A 26196-nucleotide genomic window follows, 5' to 3' on the forward strand; every position below is an offset into this window, starting at 1 on the left:
AGTAGGCCTATAAATTGTGGGACAATAATTGTCGTGTGATAGTGCACGACTATAGACACACAAGCCACTGTACGAATACATGTATAATATTTCCAAGGACATGAGATACTCTAGTATTCGTGAGTCCTCTGCAGGATTACCCTGCCATACTTTTTTTTTTCCAGCTCGAGAAGGTTTGAGTCACGGAAGAACGATTATTGGTAGAACACCGGGTTATTTTTATATTTTGATCTTCTATTCTTATCTGGAATTTAGCTTAGACGTTGGTGTAATCATTACCACAGCTGTCATGCCAAGTTTACTCTGTCTTACACGCAATACAACTGTCTGACTGTAGGTGGCGGTATTAAGCATCTTCTCCATTGCGCGTTGGTAGCCCTATAGAAACATAATGCATGATTATCGTTATACTGTTCTATTACAAACTGATTTTCAATGTTATTTAGTAAATACCACATATTGTGTAAAAATCGGTGCCATTTTAAAGCAAAGATCTCGAATGAGTTAAACACTCCGGTATTGGGAGTTAATCTCTTAAAACATTCATCACAATCAATATGACAACTGAAACGGCCACTCCAAGTTGTTTTGTTTTGTTTTGTTTTGTTTTTTTCTTTGTGGGGTTGTTGTTGTTTTTTTCTCCGTAGGCAAAGACTAAGTAGTGCGGTAGATTTTTGCTATGAATAATATGTCAGTTTAATGACGTTTTCCTATATACTCCACTCTCAGATATTCCGCAGCTGTAAGGGATTTACAGTGTGCTGGTTTCGCCCATGGCTTGTTCGAAATTAGATCAGTCTGTGAAAATAATCTGATTAGGTCCGGATTCACAGAGCATTCCGACTCATGAATGTTTGCTAGCTCAAATGACTGGAGATGTGCGACCATTTAAGTTCCCGCTCGCTTCCCCCAATTTCACTGCATGATAATAATAATGATATTAATGATCATAAATGCGTGGTTTCCTGCGCAGTGGTTGCAACTGTACTGTATTCATTTTGAGACTGACTTTGGTAAAGATACAGCAATTACTCGTGATGAGTTTATTGGATTTACCTGTCGCTGAAACTGAATTTCAATCAAACCTCAATGAACATCACAATACGACTACATTGTCCAATGTACAGATTTGTATGACTTTATTCAAATCATCGACATCACCCCCCCCCCCCGTGACCTTGTAACGACCAGTAGAATTCAGATTGTCATAAAACTAAACACATTTCTCTTCGTGGAGTCAGTTTCGTGCGTGGTATAATAAGCACGTTGTGTGTATGCCTATTATACAGACGAAACGCAAAGTGCCTCAGTTTGCGGAGCACTGTCATCAAGGTGATTTCGTGGTGTCAGGAAACAGTCTATATACCCTGACAAAGTATGAAAACATTATGAAACTTTACCGAAAAAAGGGTTCATCATTATCATCAATATTCAACGACCATCCATTCCCTTTTTAAAATGACATAGTTCCTGACCAACCAGAAAACTTGTACGAGGTTTGCCCGACATAGCAACAACCATCTTGGTAACTCGATTCCATGTGCTTAATTGAGTAGGCAAAGTGGAGCTAACTAAGTTTGTTTCTCGGGGGATTTGAATACATATTATTCAAATTTTAACATTTCAAAGCTTGTAATCTTTCAAATATTTGAGCATAATATATTTAACATAGTATGCCAGGCTACACCTGACAGGAACAGTGATGCATGGTACTACAGGGCTTCATTGACGACATGGAAAGTCCGTCGAGACAGATCAGTCCCATCACTGTATTCTAACCTGTGGATTGTATGTGTGTGTGTGTGTGTGTGTGTGTGTGTGTGTGTGTGTGTGTGTGTGTGTGCTCCACACGACCCAGTCTTGTAGAGCTGGGATACACTAACAATGCATCTTTGTAATGTCATTTATCAGCTCGCCTCAACACATAATCTTAAAACAGAACGATATCTTGTGCATTGTATGAAGCGTGCATAAGCTTTATATGGATTATAGGTAAGGGAAATGTGAGCATAATAATGAATGTATATTGTGCACTGTTTGAAGATTCGACAGTCGACGAATGTGCAGCCATGATGATATCCTAGGCATATTCCCGTAAGTGGCAGCTAACACTAGCTATTATAATCATTCGCCACATAATATATACCATCGTGTATAGATTGAAAAAGACTAACGGATACCTACAGCATGTTCGTTTCAGGATATATCTGAACATCAAAGTAAGCCCATGCATACGCATAGGTCCTATGCGGGTTTAGGGCGTATGTGTTTGGTGAGTACATCACACTAAAAAAATTGTAGATCTGCATAGATAGGAGGAATTTTAATGTTACAAAAAACATTTCCCATTTTTGATCCGTAATAGTGCGAAAACTTTACATCAGATAACACGGAACCGATGATGTGTATATGAGTGTGTGCTTTGACAATATCCCTGAACAATAGACATGAATACCACGAATACTACCTTTTCAGAGCTCTGCTGACTAGGCATCTGGTCTCTTGCTCCAAGGCACATGAATGCTTTATTAATAATTCATAATGGATTGCACTGGGCACTGCTAGTCTGAATTCATGGTAAAGGGTAAAATGCATGCACGTGAAAAAAAAGTAAGCATAATGTTTTCACGTGCTTACATAGACAACATTTCAGGATGAATAAAGACTAGCTGTGATAGTGGAATTTTCCATAAATATGTAAAAGAGCATTTAAACCCTGGCCATTGTTCAGGACCATTGTCTGGGTATTAACTATACATACTCCCATACACACCTATTGATTCCCGTGCAAAATTAAAGTTTTGAACAGAGGGTTGAAAATAGAGCAAAATCTGAAACCAAAATGTGAAACCTATAACTTATAAATAAATCTTGAATTTAATGAACTGATTTATGCTTTCATATTTAAATCACCTCCAACAAAACTATACACTATTCAGCTATTGCTCATATCAATTTCAGTGTTATCTGATATATCGTTTTTTAACTATTAAGAATCAAAAGTGGGAAATGTTTTTTTTTTTTAACACTTATAGTACCTACGCCTATGCCAGGCAAAATATTTTTTTTTCTGATTGCTTTAGAAATAACTGTGCATTTTACTTTACCCTAAATATGTATGGTTGTGATATACACGTGTATTAAGTAGTTTCACAGATGAAAGTGCTCAACCAAAACCACGACATTGTCATACAAAACAAAACAATGCGAAAACGAAATGGAACTGCCCAGGCCTCAACTGGTTGATCAATTCTTATCTGAAACCGAAAACTGCAGAGCGCCATCTGTGTTGGACGGGTTCGTTGGGTCGACTGCTGGAAGGCACGCAGTTCAGGCGAAAGGATTTCTAATGAGCAAGGGAGGAATCGGAGTATTCTTCTTGCGTGTGTGTGTGTGTGTGAGTGTGTGTGTGTGTGTGTGCGTGTGTGTGCGTGTGTGTGTGTGAGTGTGTGTGTGTGTGTGTGTGTGTGTGTGTGTGTGTGTGTGTGTCTGACAGTAGATGAAATACAACTCTTATTTCCGAGTCATACTTAGGGAAATGTTTAAAGAATAAATTTTAAAAGATAATAATATTATTTTGTCGTGCTTTCAACTTCCTCATATATGCCTCGTATTCTTGGAAAACCATTTCATGTTCATATTGAACTCAACATGACTCAATGAATCAAAGAACAGTGAGATACCAGAGCAATAATGATTACCGGTATTGTGACGTCGAAAAAAGTAATTGACGATGGTTGGGACGTTTGATTGATATTGTCATATCTTCTAATCTATCATTTTTAGAGTCAAATTTGATTCGAGTGTCCTTCCATTATTGCTTAGTGTATTGTCGGGTATACGCAGTGTGTGCTCACTTGTCTTGGGCAGAGTTACTCATGCATGGGAGTGGTTATGGTGCACTATGATGTTATGGTGTTGATTCTAAAGATATTCAGCTGAATTATTACTCTTTTTTTGGTTGTTGTTGTTGCCAAATAACTCTATATGTGATTATACATGTATTGAGAAAGATTTGAGAGAGAAAAAAAAATTGCTTCGATGTTTCCTACTTTATCTTTATTCCTGTGAGGATTTTTTTTTTTTTTTTTTTTTTTTTAATGCGTGAATGTGTTGCTAGGGTGACAGTGTTTTGATTTCGCTCATGATAATCAGCATTTGAGTTCGGGACACTCTTTATGAAATTTATGTTTTATCCTATGATAATACTTTCAACTATCAGAAATCTCCTGGCATGAAAAGGAACTGATCACTGATATAATTATTACTATGTACATTTAATGAAACTTAGAACTTCGTAAACTTTCCTGCCAATATATTTCCTTATATTTAAGTTATGAAAATGGTTATGTTTTCTGCCAATCTGCAGTAGGCTTACCTTGATTATAGTATTATCAGTTTGTTTGATGTGTGTGTGTGTGTTTGTTTAGATGCTAATTCAGCCAAAAACCTTAACGTAGATTAGCGTGATTGGCATTATTGTGCGTGTATGTAGCCTATATACCCTATATAAATTGTTTCCTAGCCAGTACGTTAATAAATGGTAAGCACTATTTGGGCACTCATCCCGCTTCGTCATGAATATTCATCAGGCAGTAAGATACTGTACTAGTGAATGGCAGAACGCTGGATATGTGCCATAGAATGTACCAACGCATCCCCGGGAAATCTAAAAATCTCAAAAAAATGCATCAACGGGGAATGTTAAAACGTCTCGCCGGGAGATGGACAAATGTTCAGATTTGCCGGAAAATGCAAAAACGCTGCCGGGAAATGTAAAAATCATGTATTTCCACATTACGGATACATGGAGATGATGAATATCCATGATGAAGGGGGACGGGTGCCCAAATAGTGCTTACCTTAATTAAATGCTGTGCGAAGTCATCTCAAGACCTTTTTACTCTGTTTCGGGGGATGGCATTACATATCAAATTTGTTGAAACAAATCTGCAATGCTAATTTTTCTGCGACTTTCAGATAAATTTATTAACTTTATTCTGTTAAAAGTTGTCTCTCATTTGAATATCATCATCAACCTCACTCACACATGCTGGATTTCAGAACAGAGAAGAGTACTGCCTGCGATAAACCATACGTATCGATAGTAGTTTGTTCGATATTTGTGTGAAGTAACAAGTCGCTGCGATATACCAACTCGTAGACTGTTTACGTAGATGCGTCGAGCGATAGTCCAGCACGTCAGAGTCAGATATCGCTCTCGTCGTGAACCGGATCTGAATGATATTACAGGGGCAAAAGGGCCTGAGTCGATTCCGTGGAAATTCCGAGTGTTCACCCTAGCTCGTGAATGTTTTATCAAGAATTGTGTAGAGTAGCTTGTAGCAGAAATGGGGAATAACCCAGCATCAAAACAAGGGGACAAACCTGAGAGTTACGGTAAGCTTTTGACGGAGATTTGTGCTGTGTATGTGCAAATAAAACGAAAAACGTCTGCATCATAGGCAGTCCAGCTCCGAACGACACACTGTCAATGCATGTGGAGCGTTGTACGCTGCTGGCGAGTAGTGATCAGCCCATACCGTGAATGGTAATGTTACACACAGCTGCATAGACTCTACGTATTTTTGTGTTGGGTTGACTCTGCTCAATAGTGAAGCCACAAAGGAGCCCCTGGCCCTGGTACTCAGTGACAGTGGTAGTTATACAAGAACACAGACTTATTAGGGGCTCTGGTAGTTGATTTAGACTTGAGTTATTAAAAGATTGATTCATGATGTTATCTCGTGTGTTTTTAAATTTGCTCACCACCACTGGCGCTGCTTGGTTGATCTATCTCTAACTCTCACTCAGTGTTCACATGACATGTAGGCCCTACCGATTGTTAGAACTGGATAGAAGTAACGTTAGATCTAGGCCTAATAGAACTCTACTCATAGCAAATGTTAGATCTATTTGTTAGAACAAGTTGTAACATTAACATTAGAACTAGTCTATAGTATACACACCTTGACCGAAAGATTGGTCTGTATCTGTCCGTCAGGGAATGTTCCGCGGAGACTGCGTCTGGCTTCACGGATCCCCTCCGTATAGGACAGCGTTAATGGCAAAATATAAAAAGAGTCCTCCGGACAGACAGATCTTTCTGTCTAATACACACCTAGCTCACTAACATGTAGAATTCTAAATTGTAATAGTGTCTACTAGAATTCTATAGACTAATGTTTTTTCTATTAACTGTGTTAGAGACTAAACTTGTGTCACCCGTCATACTCGCTTGATACTGATAGATCAATACAATGCGTTGAACAATTTAATGTAAGACTCCAGAGTATTACTAAAGACTGAGACATTGAGTGAGATGTCTCCATCTGCCATCTGGTTATATATACACTGTAACTTGACCTTTGAAGTAAGAACCCAAGTAGTCAAACTCAACAGAACTGGTCTTTAGTATCATCTAGTTCATGATGATACATTACAAACATCTTGGCAACTCAGTTAATGGGCTGTGGCATGTATCAAAAAAGCAATAGATCTAATGTTGGGCCTACTGTAGGCTAGATTTTAGATGTTGTGTAGATCGCTGGGTTAGGGTAAAACTAGGGGCTACCAATATTTGGTCATCTAGAACCTCCATGCTTTTCTGCAATATTTTGTTTAACTAAAATAATTTCTACATACAAAATCATATCTACAATAATGTATGTAAAATATATAACTTCTTGATTTTGTTAAATACATCATAAAATTTCAGAAAATCCAAAAGTTGATCTCTATTTTATCACCTTGATAATTCACCAGAATCCTGTCTATGCGATCAGAATACGGTCAGGCAATATACGCGTTCAATGTCAATGCGCATTCAAGGCCGCTGAAAAATGTGCTGCTCCATACCTTGTTGGTGCAAAGTTGCATCCGGGGACGTTGCGGCACCTGATGGTGACTGAATTCTGGCTGTTCGGCACTTGCATTTAACCCCTGTATATTTAGTCACTGCGTTGGCACATAGGGAGATTTTGCTTTTCTTTTGCATTTTTGCGGATACCATCACACTCTGAGCTTGCATTTCCTCTAAAGCAAAAAAATCTCACAAGAGAATGGCATATTTCTCGATTATTGCTTCTTCGGTGTCTCTGATTCTTTACACTGGACTCCATTTGTGCATGCTTTGGAAAAGTTGTGCCAATTCTGCATTTTTGTTGGCGACATTTGGGATTTGGGATGGATTTTTGGAGGCGACTAAGGACTTTCCTGTTGTGAACGACAGTGCCAGTATGTGAAATGATGTGATTTGCATGTGTTTTGACAATAGAATTTGTTGGCTTATGATGAGAGATAAGTGACCGAATTCCGATACTTGACCGAATACTGGTAACCTTACCCTACTGCCTCTAGATCTCAACTAGATCTCAGCTAGATCTAGACTAGTTGCTTTACATAATAGACCCTTCAGAGGCTACAACCCAGTGCAGTGTGTGTTGGTTAGTTGTGTGGCCAAGAATCATGCGCGCACTACTGTATACGGCATATATTTCGCGAGTCTAAATTTTCGCGAATCTGGACTTCCCGACGACTTTGCGAGTAGTTAAATTCGCGATTGTGTAGTCCTGTACAGAACGGAAAAATGTACTAGCGTACGTCACATCCACAACGGGAACAGAGTCAATATTTTCGCATGTTTTTAATTTCGCGAATAGCACCCGACTTGCGAAATTCGCGAAAATAAAAACCTCGCGAAATATTCGGCGTATACGGTATTAGGGCAGATCTACAACTAGAAAAGCACTTGAAGAGTGCAGACCTCCGCCAAGCAGCTCATTTCTACCCATGCACACATGCTGAAAATTGCTCAATTCCCCAATGATAAAGAAGATAAGCCTTGTGTTTGCTTCCTGCAGCGCAGTGCCTTGAGCAGAGCACAGGCCTTAGTGCGCATAATGCAAATCTCAAATAGGCGCGGCTTCATTTCTGAAGTTCATTTACCCTATTTGCAAAAAGTCAAAAAGTCCTTAAAAAATGTATAATAAAAATTCCCGGATCACTACAAAAATTTAGGTAATCATCTGTTACATGTGTCATCAACTTTCCATGTATCAAGTTTCATTAACTAGTTGAGATATTTTGCAAATAGGCAAGCAAACAACCAAACACTGGCAAAAACATAACCGCCTTGGTGGAGGTAACTAGGAATAGACTACAGTCTACACATGTAGGACTTGCTTGACCGAAATATCGGTCTGTATCTTGTCATTGGGGATATGTTCCGCGGACACTACAGTACATCTGGCTTCACAGAATTCCCTCTGATACGGAGGAGAGCTGTAAATGTCAAAAAAATTATTTAAAAACTCAGGAGGACAGACAGATTTTTCTAAGGACTCGCTAGGTTTTAGAACCTAGAGCACTCTATGACTCAACCACTATAGAATGTCAATGCCTCAAGAGTCATTGTAATGATCCAAATTATTCAAGTTGGACACATTAGTGAACGCATCATAACTTACTGTTCATTTGTGAGCTGCACCCTGTCTTCAGTGTTTTGACATTCTGTATTGGCACAATTTGTGGCCTTGCCTGAGTTAGGTGCATGTAGATAAAGGAGCATACAGTCAGACCGCAGCACCCGATAATTCGCTCGTATTTATTCAACTCGTATGCAAGCCCACTTTAGGCTTGCATACGTAATGAGCTGCGTAAGGGGATTTTGTCCTTGGGCTTTCGGCTACATAAATACACCTTATGTTCACAAATTTGGTATCAAATTCAAGGAAAATATGTAAACTATCGTCACATGTTACTCAAATTATTGTAAATGAAAAATATCATAGCGTAATTTGAGCTTGAAAAATGATGAAAAAAGTAATTCGTGCAGTACACTTTCAAGACGTCAAAAAAAATACCAAATTCACCTTGCGTCTCAATGAAAATGCTTTATTTGGTAGTCCATCTCCTAATCTTTGTATCCATGTAAATATCTTGACAATTTGTTGCTTAATCCGGTCAGGAACCAGTAAAGTATACATCGATGTCAGTGCTGATCAGCTTGAAACCGTGCAATCTCAAGAGTAAGCTCTCTCATTGGACAGCGCCTGCACTCAGCGCTTGCATTACGTCATTACACTGCTACATAACGGTTTCATGCCACTTGCGGTTTCTTGGCACGCGTGTAGTTCAAGCGCTGAACGCACTCACTGTCCAATGAGAGAGCTCTTTCGCACCACTGTACACTTTGTGCGGAGCATACTTCTGGCTTAGGAATGAATTTTACAGACATTTCAAAACGGAAAAACTAGTATAAATCATGCTTGCGTCTCCTTGACTCCAATATATGATGAGTATCTAAGTTTCCTCTCTACGAAAAAGCCAAAATCAGAAACAACAGTTTCTTAATCCGGTCAGGAACCAAAAAAGAACTTTAGATGACAAAATCTTCCGTGAAAAGCAGGTAAAATTTACGCAAATTCAACTGATTATATAGTCATGATAAGATCCGATGTTATAGGCAAATTTAGTATCAAAATAAAGATCAAAGTCTGGAAAACAATTTACCGTGACTTGTAGCCATGACGAATGTATGTACAAGTCGCTACACTGTGAAAACCATAGCCCTATCAAAGTCTCGCAAAATCTCGCACGACGAGACACCTTTCGAACGCAGAGATCGTCAACGAGAGTGCTGAATAAATCTTGCCGGATCGGCTCATTAGCATACGTGCTGCGGACTGACTGCATAGTACTGTATGCATGGGATCGATGTACCAGTGTAGAACATCTAGACTCTGCATAGAGTTCTAAATTATAAATCAATTGTAATCTGTGTGGCAACTGCTTTCTTGTGACCCAGCAGGCAAAGACAAACCCCCCAAAACAAGATATGCAGTAAAATGAATACATTTTAATGCTCTTCAAGCAAAGAAAGGAAAAAAACAAACAAACAAACAGATACAACTTCTGCATGTTCAAAACAAAATGGGAGTGTGTGTGGTTTACTCCTTCTTTACATTTATTATGAAACTGCAGAACATTGAAGATTTCTTCTCTGAAAATAATTAATTTGAAGCTTGAATGGGTGTATTATCTTTATAATCATGTAAGTTGTGTGAAAATGACATCATATACTCTGCCTAGTGTCATGCCAATACATTGTAGATTCTTCAGGAAATAACACTGCAGCAGTATATTTGTAAAGGCAGCTAGCCAATTGCATGTTGGTGAAGCTGAGCTTGTAATGACCTACATTGTAGCCTGCCTATCCTTATTAGAAATCAAGTAATGATTTAGACCAACACAATGTCATCAAAATCAAAATCTAATGCAGTGATGATGTTCTTATCAAATAAGATGGGAAGGCAAGTCATAGTGTAGAGCTGTTGTACTTCACAATCTATTTACAATTGTATTTGAGGTCATTGAAATGTAAAATGTATCAATAAAGTCCTTATTTTGTCTATCTTCGCCTTTCATGTCTTTGCATTTAAACAATTTGTGTTAACAAAAGGATTTGTACAGTATATCTCAGTGTGTTGTTACATTTTGGACATGGACTGGAATGCTAAGAATAACATTTTACTGGCAGTTTGTGTATCAACTTCATGCAGTACTAGAATCTTACTTAGGGACAGCATTGTCATGACGATGAGTATTTAAATTGATGGTACCCACATATTGCCATGGTAGCTGATACTGACATGACAGTGGCCAATACCATTTTAAATGTTTGTGATATAATGTTATGCACAATTCTAAATTCATACACATGCACAATGTTATCGGTAAATTGTATTCACTTAATGTGCTGTCAGGGTACAATTGTAATTCTCAGGGTAATTCGGGATACAGTGGCCGTAACCCCAATTACAATTTGTATGGATTTCATAATAAAGGGGTTTGGTATATGTACAAGAAGGGGTTCAAGCTGTGTAAATTATTCAGCTGGGGGGGGGGGGGGGGAGGAGGGGCGATCGTTTACGGCCGTTAACAATCGCCCCGTTACTGTACAGGCATGCTAACCTGGAAACATCGAACGGCACATTACATTGTACTTGAATATGAGACCATTCTGAAGCAAATAATTTTCACACAGCAATAGATATATAATGTACTCTTTGATATGAATCCCACCAGGATTGGAACAATCATCCGTCCAGCATTCCCACTGATTCCCACTGATCAGTTACTAGCCATTCCCTTTAAGTATGTCAAGTAATTGTAAGGCAGTGATATGAATTATAAAAGTCCCAGTAGCTTGGGGAGACCATGCAATGGGAAGCTGTCGGACTCGGATATCAATGAGTTGTGTCCAGCTTTATACACAGCATGCATGCAGCCAGAGAATATCAGTTGGAGGTGGACATTATTGATGAACATATGTGTCAGTGCACATAGATGTATGTCTGCGCTGATGAGCAGTTCCATTTTAGCAGGCCTGCGCTAGCCATGGTTTTTGTTTGTACCATAATGGACAGCAAATGGAGATCAATTCAATTGGGCCAACTTTGCCTCCACATTCTACCAAGTCTTTAAAGCTAGAAACGTTAGGGATATGATATACCGGTATATTCATTCCGCTAGGTAGTTGCATATCCGAGGAATATAAGAAATTCTATATTCTGTACATACTGTAGTTCATTGTAGATTAATGTTGCATGTTCATTGTGCTAATAAGGAACGGTATTTTCCCCCACTCCAAATCACGAACTACAACCATACATGATCATCAAATTGTAACCCTTGCCCATCATGCAAACTTGGTCTGATTACTTCAAAACTTTCTTTGGCAGTAATGATATAAAATGGTTTAGAAGCTACATGTAGGAATTAGAGCCAGTGGATTATTGTTTTCATTATTAAATGAAAAAGACATTTTTTATTATTCTTACTCATTGGCATACTGTAGTCCCATACACAAAGCATTTTTGTTCGTGTTATGGCATCCTAATCCATGTTGAATAACTATTATGATAGTATGCAAACACTTGTGGATTATATACAGTAAACTGTCTGTATTAAAATGTACAAGTTTGTCACAAATTCTAGGGCTTCTTGAAGCCTTGCTGTCCCCTCATCACCAGTGTTTCTCGTATACAACACACTGCAGTCTGGCTTTTGACATTCAAGCCTGTAACTTCTGTTGTTTACAAGTGTAAACACTTGAAGAAAAAAAAAATGTATACAGCTCCAAATAGACACATTAGTTATCCAGCGCTATCATGTCTTGCAAGAACTGTATGGCATTTCACACATGCATCACTGTGTTTAATGGTGTACATGCTAGTGGCATGTATTTGGTGTCCATTGTGTTAAGCCAGTAGAAAAAGGAAAACAGCAATGCATATTTCCATACAAATGTATATGGTGGTACATCAGTAACTTACATTTCTTTTGGTAGAGGAATGAAGTGAAGTTTAATATATTTTCATACAATATCAGTACTAAAATTCTTCACTGATTTGTCCTCTGCTTATACCTTACAATCAGACCTTCTTCATAATTTCTATTGTGTATGAGTGTACGAGTAATAGACTATACCTCGAGCACATTCGTGTTTATACATGATTAATTTGGAGAGATACTAAGTATGATTGCATGTACAATATGTCTTTCTCCACTAACAACCAGTGAAGATGTATGCAGAGGGCTGAATTTTTGTATGTTGGGTGTAAGTGTGTGCTAAATATTGATGCCTGATAGATGTGACAAGGTGCAAAGTTAATTGAAAACAAACAAAAAATCCCAAGCAAAATAAACATACTAAAACATGGGCCCACAGTCAAAGTAGCTACTTCATCTTTATGTGATACAATGTGTAGGCCCTATATCCATATTTTCTTTGATCACAGAATACTGTATACATGTACGTGGTTGGAAAGGCAGTGGTACATAATCATTTGAGTTTGTGTCGCATACATGTACAGTATGTTGCTATGAGCCTTTAATATGCCATAGCTAGGGTTTCTTATCTTTTATATAGTGTTCAAAACAAGACAAATTAATGCTTAGTGAAACATTGAAAATCTGTGAAGCCCCAATTTCAGGTTGCTATTCATAATCTATACAGCTAGGTCTTATGAAGAAACTTTTGACTTTGATGCAAATTGTCAACTCTTGCAGGAGAGAAATCATGTGTGACGAGTATGAGTCTGCTGAGTGTTTTAAGGTTACATGGTTAAGCATTGTGCAACCTTTTAGTGGTTGTATTATCCCACACTTATAGGCAAAAATAGTTGAAGTCTTGAATAATTTTAGAGTAGTGAGTATCAGCTACATTTGTTTTGTGGTACATAAATTGTACGCTGTGATACATACAGTTTCATGCTGCACTGTGTCAGATATAAAGAAAAACAACAAAAAACTTCTTTCATTAGTATACATGTGTTTGGAATATATTTTAACATGGTGCACATTGTTTTCACTCATTTTCCTCTTTCCACGCCTCTTTCATGGTGAACACAGGTGCTACAAGAATACAATGTAGGTTTGGTCGACATCTTCAAACTGTTTCTAGTAAATTGTATGTAGCTGAAGTTTCATAGTGAATGGCAGTGAAGTGCTTACCTTTTCTATGTTATGAACGAATAATCGTAATAGCCTCTGAAGGCAAAAGACTAACACGGGATGCATGCATCTGTGGACAGATGCACAATAAACAAAAGATAATGCTTGAAAAAAGTAAAATTGAACCAACTGCACTGAACAGTATAAATGCATTCATCTTTTTTGACCATGTTATGCTTTCTTGCGCCTAGTTCATGAGCCTGCAGGCCTCTTGGGATAGAACTAATCAAGCATTGTCCTACCTCACAATTACAAACACATGCAAGCATTTGAAAAATTCATTTCTAATGCAGCATAGTTTATCGTTCCGAGTGTACACAATGTACTAACCTGCCATCAAATAAAGTCATGTCATGAAATTGGTCAAGGGAAATTCATCTCAGAGAAAGATGTTGAAATAGTATTTGAAATTGCAGCAATGAGGGATGTCTGACAAAAGATGAACAAAAGTTGCCTTATACCCCCATTCCACAGGGATTTTTTTTTTTGTCATCGGTCACTAGTCGGAAGCGAAGTTTTTTGCTTCTTGTGTTGTTCAACTATCAGGTTAGTGTGGGACGTGTTGGGCGTGATCCGATGAGACAAGATCGTCCAATGAGGAGCACACGCAACTTTACTGACACTGACCTGATAGTCGACCAACACAAGTCGGAATCATCAGACCGCGATCTGATAAACTTCGGTGGGTGGCCGGAAACAACAAACTTTGCTTCCGACGAGTGACCAATGAGAAAATGTCTTGTAGAATGGGGATATCGAAGACATTCCAACATAACATTGTTTAAACCTCCAGTGCAGAATTTTGATCACAAGTTGGGAAGAAATTCTCAGTATTGCTATTTACATGAAAATCGGTCATTGTACATATCTGTATGAATGTCCCATTTTCCTAGATGAAATGCAATATTAAATAAAATATCTGTAACATGTTTTGAGCATACAAGTTATCAAGAACATTTGTCATACAACTTTTGTATGGTAAAAAATGAAACAACTGATATTTCCTGCACAAAACAAGCAAATTCAGTTACACAAGTGTCCTCGTATTACCACGACCAAGAAGATTCTATAGAGGTGCCTGTTATTTACTATTCAGACTGTCTTGCCAACGGTCAGATGGTTAACTTGCATGGTATTCATCCGATTTTGCTCAATTTTTCCTGATCTATTGCTTCATTTCCTACTTTCATTTGAGTGTGTAATGTCTGGAAGAGTTATCCGTCTTTGATTTTTACAAACTTATCACATTTCATCCTTTGCAAGTCACTCCAACACCCTGTCCCTTCCAAAGAAATGCTATTGAAAAATGTGCTGAAAGAAACATTAAGGATTGTATATGATACACAGATTGTAGTAAATGACATACATGTAGGCACTTTCCAATTGGTTGGCACTTTACAATTGGTAAGCTCTTTGGAAGTACACCCCATAGGAAAATTTGATAATTATTGTTCACGAATATCATGAGGTTCCACAGCTGTTACAGGAGTATGCGTATGATGAATTCCATTTGTTTAGGGGTAAATACTAAATATTTGTTCTCTTTTTGTGTATTCTGAACATTAGTTCTTAACACCCAAAAGGGCTGACCTTTTCTTTGCTCAGTTTTCAAGTGCTGGCAATGACATTTAAGCATTGAAAACTAGTTTATATTTAGATGGCACTTGCTGGCTACTTCGTGATATTTTGATAGCTGGAGAGTATTGCAAAATAAATGTTGAGGTTCTGAAGATGTCGGGTTTCACATTACATTTGAAATCGTGGCAGTATTTATCTTTAGAATTGATTTGTGGCAATATAGAAAGACACTCACATGGAAATTGTTTTGAGCAAGTAGACTGCCCAGGTACACTCAGTGTCTGTGTACATTATCCTTTTATATGCTCAACTGTCATAGCTACAGACAGCAAACAATTCTAATTTTATTTGAAATTCAGTTACTGATTATTATCTGTGTGATATGAGGAAATCTATGAAATGACTGCATGGAAATGCTGGTAAAGCTGTTCACAATATAAACAGGAAACTTTGCATATAAATTAAGATTGCAGTATTAAATGATTCTATTGTGCTTTTACCCTTAATAGATCTCGAAGGGAAACACACCATACAAAACTCTTTATAGATAGCAAAAAACAAAAAACAAACAAAACAAACAAACAAAAAAAAAAGCAAAACAAAATTCAGACATCACCTACCAATTGTGCCACAGGGTAAATCTCTGTCAACCACATGAGCATATTTTCCATTCTTATCCAAGTCAAATCATAGCGTCTACATTTGTGCACTCATTCTGAACTTGTAGCACACAGCTCTTCGAATGCCTTGCAGTATGCTCTTGTATGCCTTGGAGCTGTTTTCATTCATTAAACAATTCACATAACCTTGTCAAATATTTCCACTTGTGGATATAGATATAATTTTGGCCACTTGGTCATTACTGTGATCAGGGCTCTACATTTAGTGTACAATAGTACCTGCCCATTGGCCATATAGACAATCTGTTTTTACAAGTAATTTGAAACATAAAACCTTCTTGCATAAAGTGTGCATTTATGCAGGTTTAAAAATGATGTGAAACAGATAAAACTGAGTGCTGAAAAATCAACTGAGTCGATAGCTTTTGTGTGTATTGTGACCCTGTAATTTCTCACTGGAAATTGCGAGCCTGAATCGGTATATTGTGAAGATTTGTAATTAACCTGAATTGACAGACAAAAAGTGACAAAAAACAACAACCAATGTATGCAGAGCCCTGTGATTATAATGTACACATGCACCTGCAATTCGGACTGCAAGTGAATTCTGTTCAATCCATTTGCTTGCCATTGCATTCATACATTGTACTCCTCTATCCCATCTCCATCTCCAAAGACAAGTGAACCTCCTCACAGATCCTCTGAATCCTCCCCTCACTACACTCTTTAAGCCATCTTGTTCCCTGCATTCATACCACAAGTATTTCACAAGGGACGACCTACAATGAATTGTAAGTACTGTGCATACTGATGCTGCAATTCTGTAAGACACACACACACACACACACACACACATACAATGTACACGCACACACAAAAGAAACACGGCTTCAAGTACATGTGAAGTTCAATGCGCAACTCGATGTACCCTGAAATGAAATCCCTCTGAAGTTGAAATAGTTGCAATATTTGTGTATACTGCCTCTTTCATGCAAGTTATCTTTGGGTTTGTCATGAGTATGTACTTTTGAATTTTTTTTTTTTTTCTCCATGGGCATTTGAAGTAGTACAGTGTATTGTGACATTGCTCCTATGACTTTATGCATCACCCTCTGAAATAACATGCCTGTATCATCATTGTTCCTTTCAATGTATTCGGTTACTGTTCTCTTTCTTGCAGACTTTCTAATTGATAGGCAAATGCACTTTCATTTTCTGCAACTGTTCTGAAACGTTTGATATACTGTAATGGAGTGCATCATTTGCAAAATCTTGTGTAGATTTCAGCTACTTGTGCAGTTAGCAATACCGACTGTGCTCTGCAATACCATTGTGATACAAGCTGTCTTCGTACACATACATTTTATGTGTGAACCATGTACATTCCTCCATCTGTCTCTTTCTTGAGCTCTTTCAGTGCCCTATTGTATCTTCTTCACTCATTTCTTTTCACTTGTCTCCTTTGGGCACTGTAACATTGAGACATAATGATTCTTTGATGCAATTCATTTGAATTAGTTGGGGGGAAAAAAAAATCAAATTTGAATAGATACTCTCTGCAGAAGTAAAAAAAACAACAACCAAAATTGATAAAAAGAAAAAGAAAGAGCTAGTGTCTTTTATGAATCTTTGATTTGACAGTGATTGCCTTTGCCACATACTGTAACTAACAATTGTGGAAAGTAGACACAAAAGAAGGGCAGTCTCATTGAAAGGTTATTTTTGTGGAATGTTCAATTTAGAAACTGCAGAGCTAGGTAGGAGTTCATGTAACATACTCAAAATGCTTCAATCATTTTCATATGACTTGCTATCTAAATGAAGGTGATATACTTGTAGTTCGTTGCAGCTGTAGGTAAGGTTCGCAATACAGATACATTAACCCGAATGGAATATTTGTATACATGTAAATATAATATACGCTGTGTTGGTTTAGATACAAGTCCCTCATGTCAACCAGAAGGAAAAAGAAAAATAACTCTGAAATGTACACAGTGACAATAAGGATACATATGATGGTAATATATTATGTGCTTGGTCATGGGCCCTTTTTTTTAATGTGTAGATGTGGCACAAAGTACCAGCAGAGCAAACAAAATTGAAGGATTGCATTTGATTTTTTTTTTTTTTTTTTTTTTTTTTTTTTAGGGTGTACACATCGTTGGTTTGAGGTGAAGTTTGACATTTATGACTACGTGATTCTCATTGAATAAGTCTTGACAAAGTGTGCAAAAAAAAAAAAAGACCTACCTACAATATTGTCAGAAGCACATGAAATATTGGAAAGCTTAAGTTATGAGGTGATTATAGTCATAAGGACTGAAAGTTGCTGACCCGTTGCGATGAAGTAAAATTATTATTCTGCTATTAGAGTTAGTCAGCAATTTCTACACTTGTAGATTGTAGATTGTAGATTAGCCTTTTTTTGATAACAGTTTTGTAATAATCATGGATTTTCATTGTTAGACGTTGCATTAACATTGTAAAGTTGCCTTTTTAAGGGGAATGACAAGAGTTGGGGATTAGCTTTACATTGAGGCTAATGATTAGTTAAAAGAATCACATGTCTGTAATTGCTTTGTTCATATTTTGCATTATTCTGCTTTGTAGATATAATCTACTAGTATCTCAAGGTTAAATGTTATTTTTCAATGTGAGTCGACAATGTGAAGTGGTTAGTGTGTGGTTTGTTTGGGCGGTAAAGTTGGTGTGTAGATCAATAGGTGTATGTTGCATTTTAATAGGCCATTTAAAAAAAAAATGGGCATGTGTCTAATTCGCAATTCTGCAAGGTACATGTATGTGGATGTAAATCATTCCATATGTGATGTTCTATTGAATCATGACAGATCAGATACACATTGTATGCTTGTGTGTGTGTGTGTGTGTGTGTGTGCAAGTGCTTGTATGTGTGTGTGTATGGTTTACGTTTGTGTGCTGGGCTATATGGGATTCTACACATAAAATACCCAAGAAAGTACAGAGCTGTAGATGCCATCCACCAAAAATTTGACCTGCTACGGTGAGGGTTCTCATTGTAGATCATAAACGGAGATTTCACTTTCATACATGTAACTGAAAAATTGATTTTTAGCTGATGTTTTGAATGGCTTCACATTGTTGCCTGGTACTTGTAGATTTAAATGTGCATTGTTGCAGATTGTCTATGATTGTGCTGTTTTTTACCTTTCCGTATGAATTGCCCTGAGTAGGAGTGATACAAATGAGTGACAGAACACAGGCTAATGCTCCAAGATGATCTGCATTTTGTCCCATTGAGATATCTTTGCTGGGAAGGAAAGGTGTAAATACTCCTGTGGCTCTAGCAACCATTTCATAAATGATCAATGTTGTGTAAAAGGCACAGTAAGTTCAGATGAGATACAAATACCTCCTGTGTATTCTTCTCATGATGGTGATGCTACAGCGGACATCAGCTGTTGTTGATTCCAAATAGTAATGTCGCCCATACCAACCGTATTAATATTGGAGCTCAACATCAGATACTGTGCACTGCTTAGTCTCCCTGTGGGTGGTTATAAGTCTGGAGAGGGTGTCAGAAGCACAAACTATTCCTTTTGCCAAGAGACTAATTACCCTCAAGCTATGGACTGTGATTATTGTATGCTTCAGAATGATACAGTGTATGCCTTTCCCTTCCCCTGTTGACTTGTAAATCTAAATAGTAGTCATTTCTTTCAATTGCGTGATATTTCACAAAAATACTGAAGATTTTAGTTGTGGAGGTACTCTAGTTTTCCCTGTGCTATTCAAGGAATAAATTTTTGTTTACCTGTCTTTTCTGTCTTTCATCTCAGCAGTCTTTTAAATGTGTTATTTCTTGTACGTGTAGCTCATTAAAGTGTACCAATATCCTGGAAATCAAATTTGTATATGGCTGGAATGCACAAAAAACAGCCATTATTCACTGTGATAACCCCTGAAAATATGTACATATTTTGATAAATCAGATCATATCTCAAATTGGCACTTGTGCTCCGTTAGCGCTGGTACTGATGTGTACGCGTTTTAGCTATAGGTGTACGTTTTAACGAATAATATTGAGGTTCCGTGTCAATCAGTTTTTGATCACTCGCATGCATTACATATCACTCAAACAAGATGTATTTAGAAAAAAAAATATTGATAGCGCGATTGTTCGTTTGAAAGAATCGGGTGATTGACCAGTCTATTTCAAGTTGTTTTTGTTTTTGTATACTCTTTAAAATTTGCATTTAGACCCCAGTAAATAATAACAGGAGTAAAAACAAAAAAAAAAAATCCAAATATTTTGCAGAGGGTATCTCAAGTATAATTTTACAAATGTAGCAAACATAAGGGTATTGGTACACGTTAACAATGTTAAATAGAACAAACAGCAAAAAGTAACATCATTTCCCCCCCCCCCCCCCCTACTTGTGTATAGTCGTGGATTCTGTTCATGGTGTGGGGCACATGGTACAGCTTTGTGTATTTATGGCCTTATATTTTCTCATTTCCCCTTGGAGAGCTCCCTTTACCAGTAGAAATATGTGAATGCTGCATATTTGTATGTAGTCAGTGTATTAGCACATGGGTGATAGGAAGTTGTTATTGTTTACTAAATGCAACAGTGGAACACAGGGTCCGTGGTTATGTGAGCCGTCACAGACTGTGATGATAAATTTTACAAAATGGTATATTTCATTGAAGAGCATCATCAAGGCATTTTCTTTTTTGTTTGTTTGTTTTTTTTCTCAACCAACCATGATTGTGAATCTAGTGTATAGGTTTATTGCATGGACCAATCAATTACCTCTTCATCGCATGCACCTATTTTAAGGCATGGTGAAATGCTGATGACATACACAATTTACATATCAAGTAATTTTTCTACTTTGAAAAACTGGTGACCTATTGCTTTCCACTTGAGCATTTTTAAACTTCAACCTTTATTGTTGAAGTTTAATGTGTTACATTTAAAGTTAAATGTGTTATTTTCTAAGAGTTAAAATTCTTTCAGTCCAGCCTTATTTTAGACAAACAAGGGAAATGCCCACAACCAAGTTATCATGCTTTTTTTTTTTTTTCACCCTTTGGATACTTTCCATCAGGCATTGAGTAATATACATATGACCTATTCATGCATCAGCATTTCCATGTTTCCGTGTAGGATGTAGCCATAGTGATGCACAGTTCATTCCTTACCCATCCCAACCTACAGTACTTTCTCTGTCAATCGTGACTTGAATTTCAACAGAATCCCACCTGATGAATGTTGGCTGCCTTTAATACTGCTATATTCTTGAGGTGGCAGGCACAATAATGCAGCAAAATGTGTTTCTCCACGCATACAGTCCTTGTGTGTATGGTTTCTGTGTATGCCTGTTTGTGTATGTGTGTGTGTGAGTGTATGTGTGTGTGTTGTGGCAGTGTTTTTGTGAGTGTTCGTTTCTATGGGACAGTGGTATAGTGGGTTAATTATGGGTAATATGCATACAACTTTCGCAATGGTATGGTTTCTGGAGCACTTAGTCATCTTCCCCTGCCTTGATAAGGCATGCTGGCTATCAAGGCTGCCAGAGACGATGCATGTCTCCATTGACTTTCTCCAACATGTTTATGTAATCATGCACTGTGCACATGGCGGCAGGCAGCAGGAGAGGGGAATTTTCACGGGATCGTGCAGTGCTTTTTAAAACATCCCTGCATTTCTCAGCTGCTTGAAGCTTTGAGCACAACCACATCATGACTGGCATGTACATATTATTGCCCACTCGGGCCGTGGTGCATCGGCACTGCTTGTCTTTGCATGTAATCAAACTCCTACACTTACATTGTAGAACACTGCATTTAGCATTGTGTAGACTTGACGAAGTGATGCATATTCTTTTAACCTATTTAATACTCATTCTGTATGCCTGCATTATCATCACCTTGAAAATGAAAACAAAAAAGTTTGTTGAATGTCATGAATATTCTGTGTTTTATTTTCCCAATGAAACAAGTTCAGGGAGGATTTTAAGGTCATGAAAATAAATCTATAACTTGTCCTCAGATACAAATTTTGGAAAACATTGAAGGTATCAATGCTTTGGGCAGAAGAGATGTACTGTACATAGAATATGTGCTTGCTGTATGACAAACATTTCAAATTCTAATTGATTACCTATGCCTACGTCAGAGCTGTATCAAATAAGTCTGAAAGAAGAAATGAGGCTCAATTGAATATACATGTAAACCTGTCAGCGAAATATGCCAGAGATGTATGTGTATACTAAGTCCTGTTTGTATAGCGATATCAGTTCTCATTAAATTGAATGTCAGTCACTCTTTACCACTTAAAATCTCTATAGGATCCAGGGGTGTTGAAATTATTATTTAAAAAAAAAGTTATGAAAACATTTGTGAAGCCTTATGAAATTTTTATGAAATTACAGTTGCTAGAGTAGAAGAGTAAGTTCTGTATTTATGAACTGATGAAGCCTCATCCTAGATTTAGAGATAATGCCACAAGAGGAGGAAGGATTATAGTGGACATGATCTAATACATTAGATGCCAATTGTATGTTTGCACATATTACAGTTGATATAAAGTATTGGTAAAAAAGAAAGAAGTGAGATTTCTTCAAATGGTGTAACTAAATCAAGATATGATAACTGATGGTGGTTTAAGTGTCATTATTATTTTTTCCCCACTTCATCTCATTTTGATACCAGATTATGTAGCCACATTAGTAGGCCTACAGTTGTACTCTGGAATGTGAATGAAAATATGGTACAAATACTTCTGTGGCATTCTAAAAGGAAAATGTAATGTGACAGTTTTCTCCATATGTACTTAATTTGTGAAGAAACCAATGTTAGTACCTTTGAAAGTCTATATAGATAGGCATGTGTTGGAACATCCTGAAACATATTTTTGAAATTGTTCAAACAGCCAGGTAGGCTATGGGTAATTTCTGTTTTTTAATCACCCTGGTTAAGAGGGTGTAAGAGATCATACTATTGCACCCCTGCATGTATATTTTGTATTCAACACATTCCCCATCACAACAATATGTGTATATATTATTCTCCTGCAAACATTTTCCAGACTGGCCTTCTCTCCACACACATATGAATAATTTCCAACTACAATATTGTATGTTTGATATTGTTGATTAATTTGTTAGTAAATGACTCTTTCACCCTGTTCCCAATGTACATCCATGCTTTGATAGTAATGTGGGGAATTGTCATAATAGTATGCATCCTTTGAATTTCAAAAAGAAAAAGACCTATTGTTCCTCCAACTATACCCCCTTGCCTTTAGAAAATTGATCTCTTTTTTTTTTTTTTGACAAATCTGTTTGCACTACCATTTCTTTCCATTTTCATATGATCTATCTATATATTGAGTCACCCTTTGCTACAGTCATGAATTTATATGTTGAGTAGAGAGCTCAATAAATTCTGCCAAGAGTGTCTACCATTCATTTCCACTTGCTTTCATAGTAAAGGCGAAAACATTGAATATATTTGGTAAAGCACACATTCTTTATACAAGTTTATGTACCAAGAATTTTTGCACACACATTTCAAAATTGACCTCAAGTTATGATTGTCATTTTGCTATTGTCTAGATGTTGATGAGGTAAGTGTTATGTGTTCATGTTTGAAGCAAAAAGGAAGAAGATAAAACTGAGATATAATTTTTGTCTTGAAGGTACAGTATTCATCGCATAATCGGGCATCTGATAATCGGGAACCTCGCTTAAATGACATACGCTTCCCAGAAACATTTCCAATGCACGTTATTTTCACTGGATAATCGGGCGGGGTCCTCTGATAAACGGGACAATTTTTCTTCAAGCGATCTTTGATTTTGTTGATATTTTACACAAAAAGTCTACCAAAATACCACAACAATATTTCAAAGATTCCCTATCAGTTGTCGTTTACATCAAACTTACAAAGCAAGCTTCGGACTGGTGTGTTTTGACCTCCGTCCATCCAGTACACGTACATTTCAGCTCACTGCCCGCCTTCGCTTTTCTGTACATGTGTATAATGGCGAGCTAGATCGCTACAACACACACACAGTGCAGTGATCGCGGCAAGTAAACAATCAAGCAGTGATGATTGAATGATTGAAGGACTTTTCATTGACGTTCCCACATCAGTTCTGGGTAATCATTGCCCATGGTTGTGGATATGTATTTATACGGAACGCCCTACGTGTCCAAGAATTCTACGAATGTTTAAGAAAGTGCTAGCTTTTAATCCACATATTTTGTGTTCAAAGAGAGGTGACAGAAGAAGAACCCGGGCCCTGTTTCATAAAGCTGTTCGTGAAGTTACGAACAACTTACGAGCGACTGGCGATCAGTTCTGATGTGCTGTACCTATCAGAATTTCAATAATTCAGCACAAAATCTGATCACCAGTCGCTCGTAAGTTGTTCGTAACTTTACGAACAGCTTTATGAAACAGGGCCCCGGTTGCGATTACTCTACATCATTGCGAGAATGCAGGGAGAGCTAGAGGGTCGTGCCGAGGGGTAGCGTGGTTGTGTAGTCATGTACATGTACAGTACGTCAGTATGCATGTGTGTGTGTGTGTGTGTGCACTACATGTACATGTCGTATGCAGTTAGTGTATGGTGAGTGCTCATCGCGAAATCGGGCACCCCGCTTAAAGGGGCCGTGTTTGCTACTCCCAACCTGTCCCGATTATGCGATGAATACTGTACTTTGTATTGCTACGAAGAAAACTAGTAGCTTCAATTAAAGTACAATCATATGGTACCACCAATATGTGTGCATGCATGCAATCTTTAGCATTTTGAGGAATTAAGAAAATATGTTTCTTTCCAGTGCTGCCTAATTTCAATCTTTAAATGATTTCAGATTGAATATTGTTTTCTTTCTTCTCTGAATGATGTTTATCCAATATCTGTTTGTTTCTTCTGTTCCTTTTGCAGTGAGGGATTTTCTAACTGAAGCAAAAGAGAGCTTTACAAAGCAATGGGATTGCGACAACCGAGTAAGTGCTCTTCCCCAATTTATATGTTGTTATCTTGGATTATCATGAATTATGTCCTGCTCTTTGATTTCTTCGTACATCAAGATAAGTGCCCCTAGAAAATGTTGAATGAATATTTACTGGTCCTTGATGTCATTTATGAATTATGCAGATCATGTGTAGCATGAAATGACTTAAAATTGTTTAATATCACTTTTCATGTCAGCTGGCTGAAGCTCAAGCCAGCCCTTAGGTTTTCCTCAATTATATTTTGGGGTGGACTATCTTCCTGTGCTAAAACAACCTTTGTTACCATAGTTGTAGAATTTCAGTGATATGTCCATGAAATTTTGTATGCATGTGCGTGCACAAGTGCAATGAATATAGAATTGATGAGGTCAAAGATCACTGACAAAGTTGATAATATCTACTCACACAGTTCATGCAGTAACATAGGTCTGTGTGAGATTGAAATAAAATTCATGAAAGGGATGCTCCAACAAGGATACGCATAATCTGACATTGGACCATCGATGATAAAGGTCAGATTATTATTGAATTTTTGTAATGTTGATAAAACTCAATATTTGTGTGATGTGGCATCTAAACCGATAGTTCATGATTAACTATAGGCAATACAAAACTGGGTGATTTTAGTTTGAACTTTAGTGGGAAAGTATAAAAAGATATTAAATAGTTTGTGCAATGGAAGTCACGATGGAATGAAACCGTGCTGTCAATGCACATAATATTGACTGACACTATACCTTCTTTTTGTGACAGAACACAGCTGCCCTTGATGACTTCGAGAGAATACGAACACTGGGTACAGGCTCGTTTGGTCGGGTTATGCTCGTCAGGCATAAAGCTACACAAAGATACTACGCAATGAAAATTCTTGACAAACAAAAGGTAAGGAAAAACAACACGTATCCAAAGGTTTTAGTAGATTGTGTGAAAAAGAAAGTAGAAGGGAACTACTATATATGCAAAATATTTTGTGAGGTTTTTATTTTCGCAAATTTCACGAGTCGGGTGCTTTTTGCAAATTTGAAAACAAGTGAAAATACTAACTCTGATCCCAACATAAATGTGACATGCACGCATACATTTCTCCGTTCGATACTGCACTCCACAATCGCAAATTTTGCAAATCATGAAATTGTCAGGAAGTCCTGATTCATGAAAAATCAGACTCGCTATTGTAAAGAGTACACTGTATATGGCGTATACAGTATAAGGCACTTTATGAAATTGTACAAGGAATAATGCAATGTATTTGAATGATTTGCTGTGTAAATGGGAGTATATGACTTTTTGAATGCCAAGCTGTCAAATGAGGCCACTTCTGATGATGCATTGCTTTCGAAATCAGCTGAAACACTTGATCTGGATCTGTAAACCAAAAAAAAAAAAAAAAAAAAAGTGAATACTGTGTCCACTTGTATAGTTTGCAAAGCAGAGTTTTATACACACAAGTAAAACTGTGTATAAC

At 37.4% G+C, this 26196-nt stretch overlaps 1 protein-coding gene across 2 annotated transcripts in view; it reads left to right on the forward strand.

The window, feature by feature from the left end:
- LOC140237242 (cAMP-dependent protein kinase catalytic subunit beta-like) overlaps nucleotides 1-26196 on the forward strand; it is a 151905-nt gene that overhangs the window by 64072 nt on the left and 61637 nt on the right. The window contains exons 1-3 of one of the 2 annotated variants that reach the window (XM_072317187.1): nucleotides 5269-5400; nucleotides 24661-24722; nucleotides 25485-25613. In XM_072317187.1, coding sequence (XP_072173288.1) covers nucleotides 5352-5400; nucleotides 24661-24722; nucleotides 25485-25613 — 240 coding nt within the window. In that variant the 5' untranslated portion in view covers nucleotides 5269-5351. Of the gene's footprint in view, nucleotides 1-5268; nucleotides 5401-24660; nucleotides 24723-25484; nucleotides 25614-26196 lie in introns of those variants that run through there. The other variant, XM_072317186.1, reaches the window with a different exon arrangement.

Source organism: Diadema setosum, chromosome 13 (assembly GCF_964275005.1).
Source record: "Diadema setosum chromosome 13, eeDiaSeto1, whole genome shotgun sequence".
NCBI lineage: Eukaryota > Metazoa > Echinodermata > Echinoidea > Diadematoida > Diadematidae > Diadema > Diadema setosum.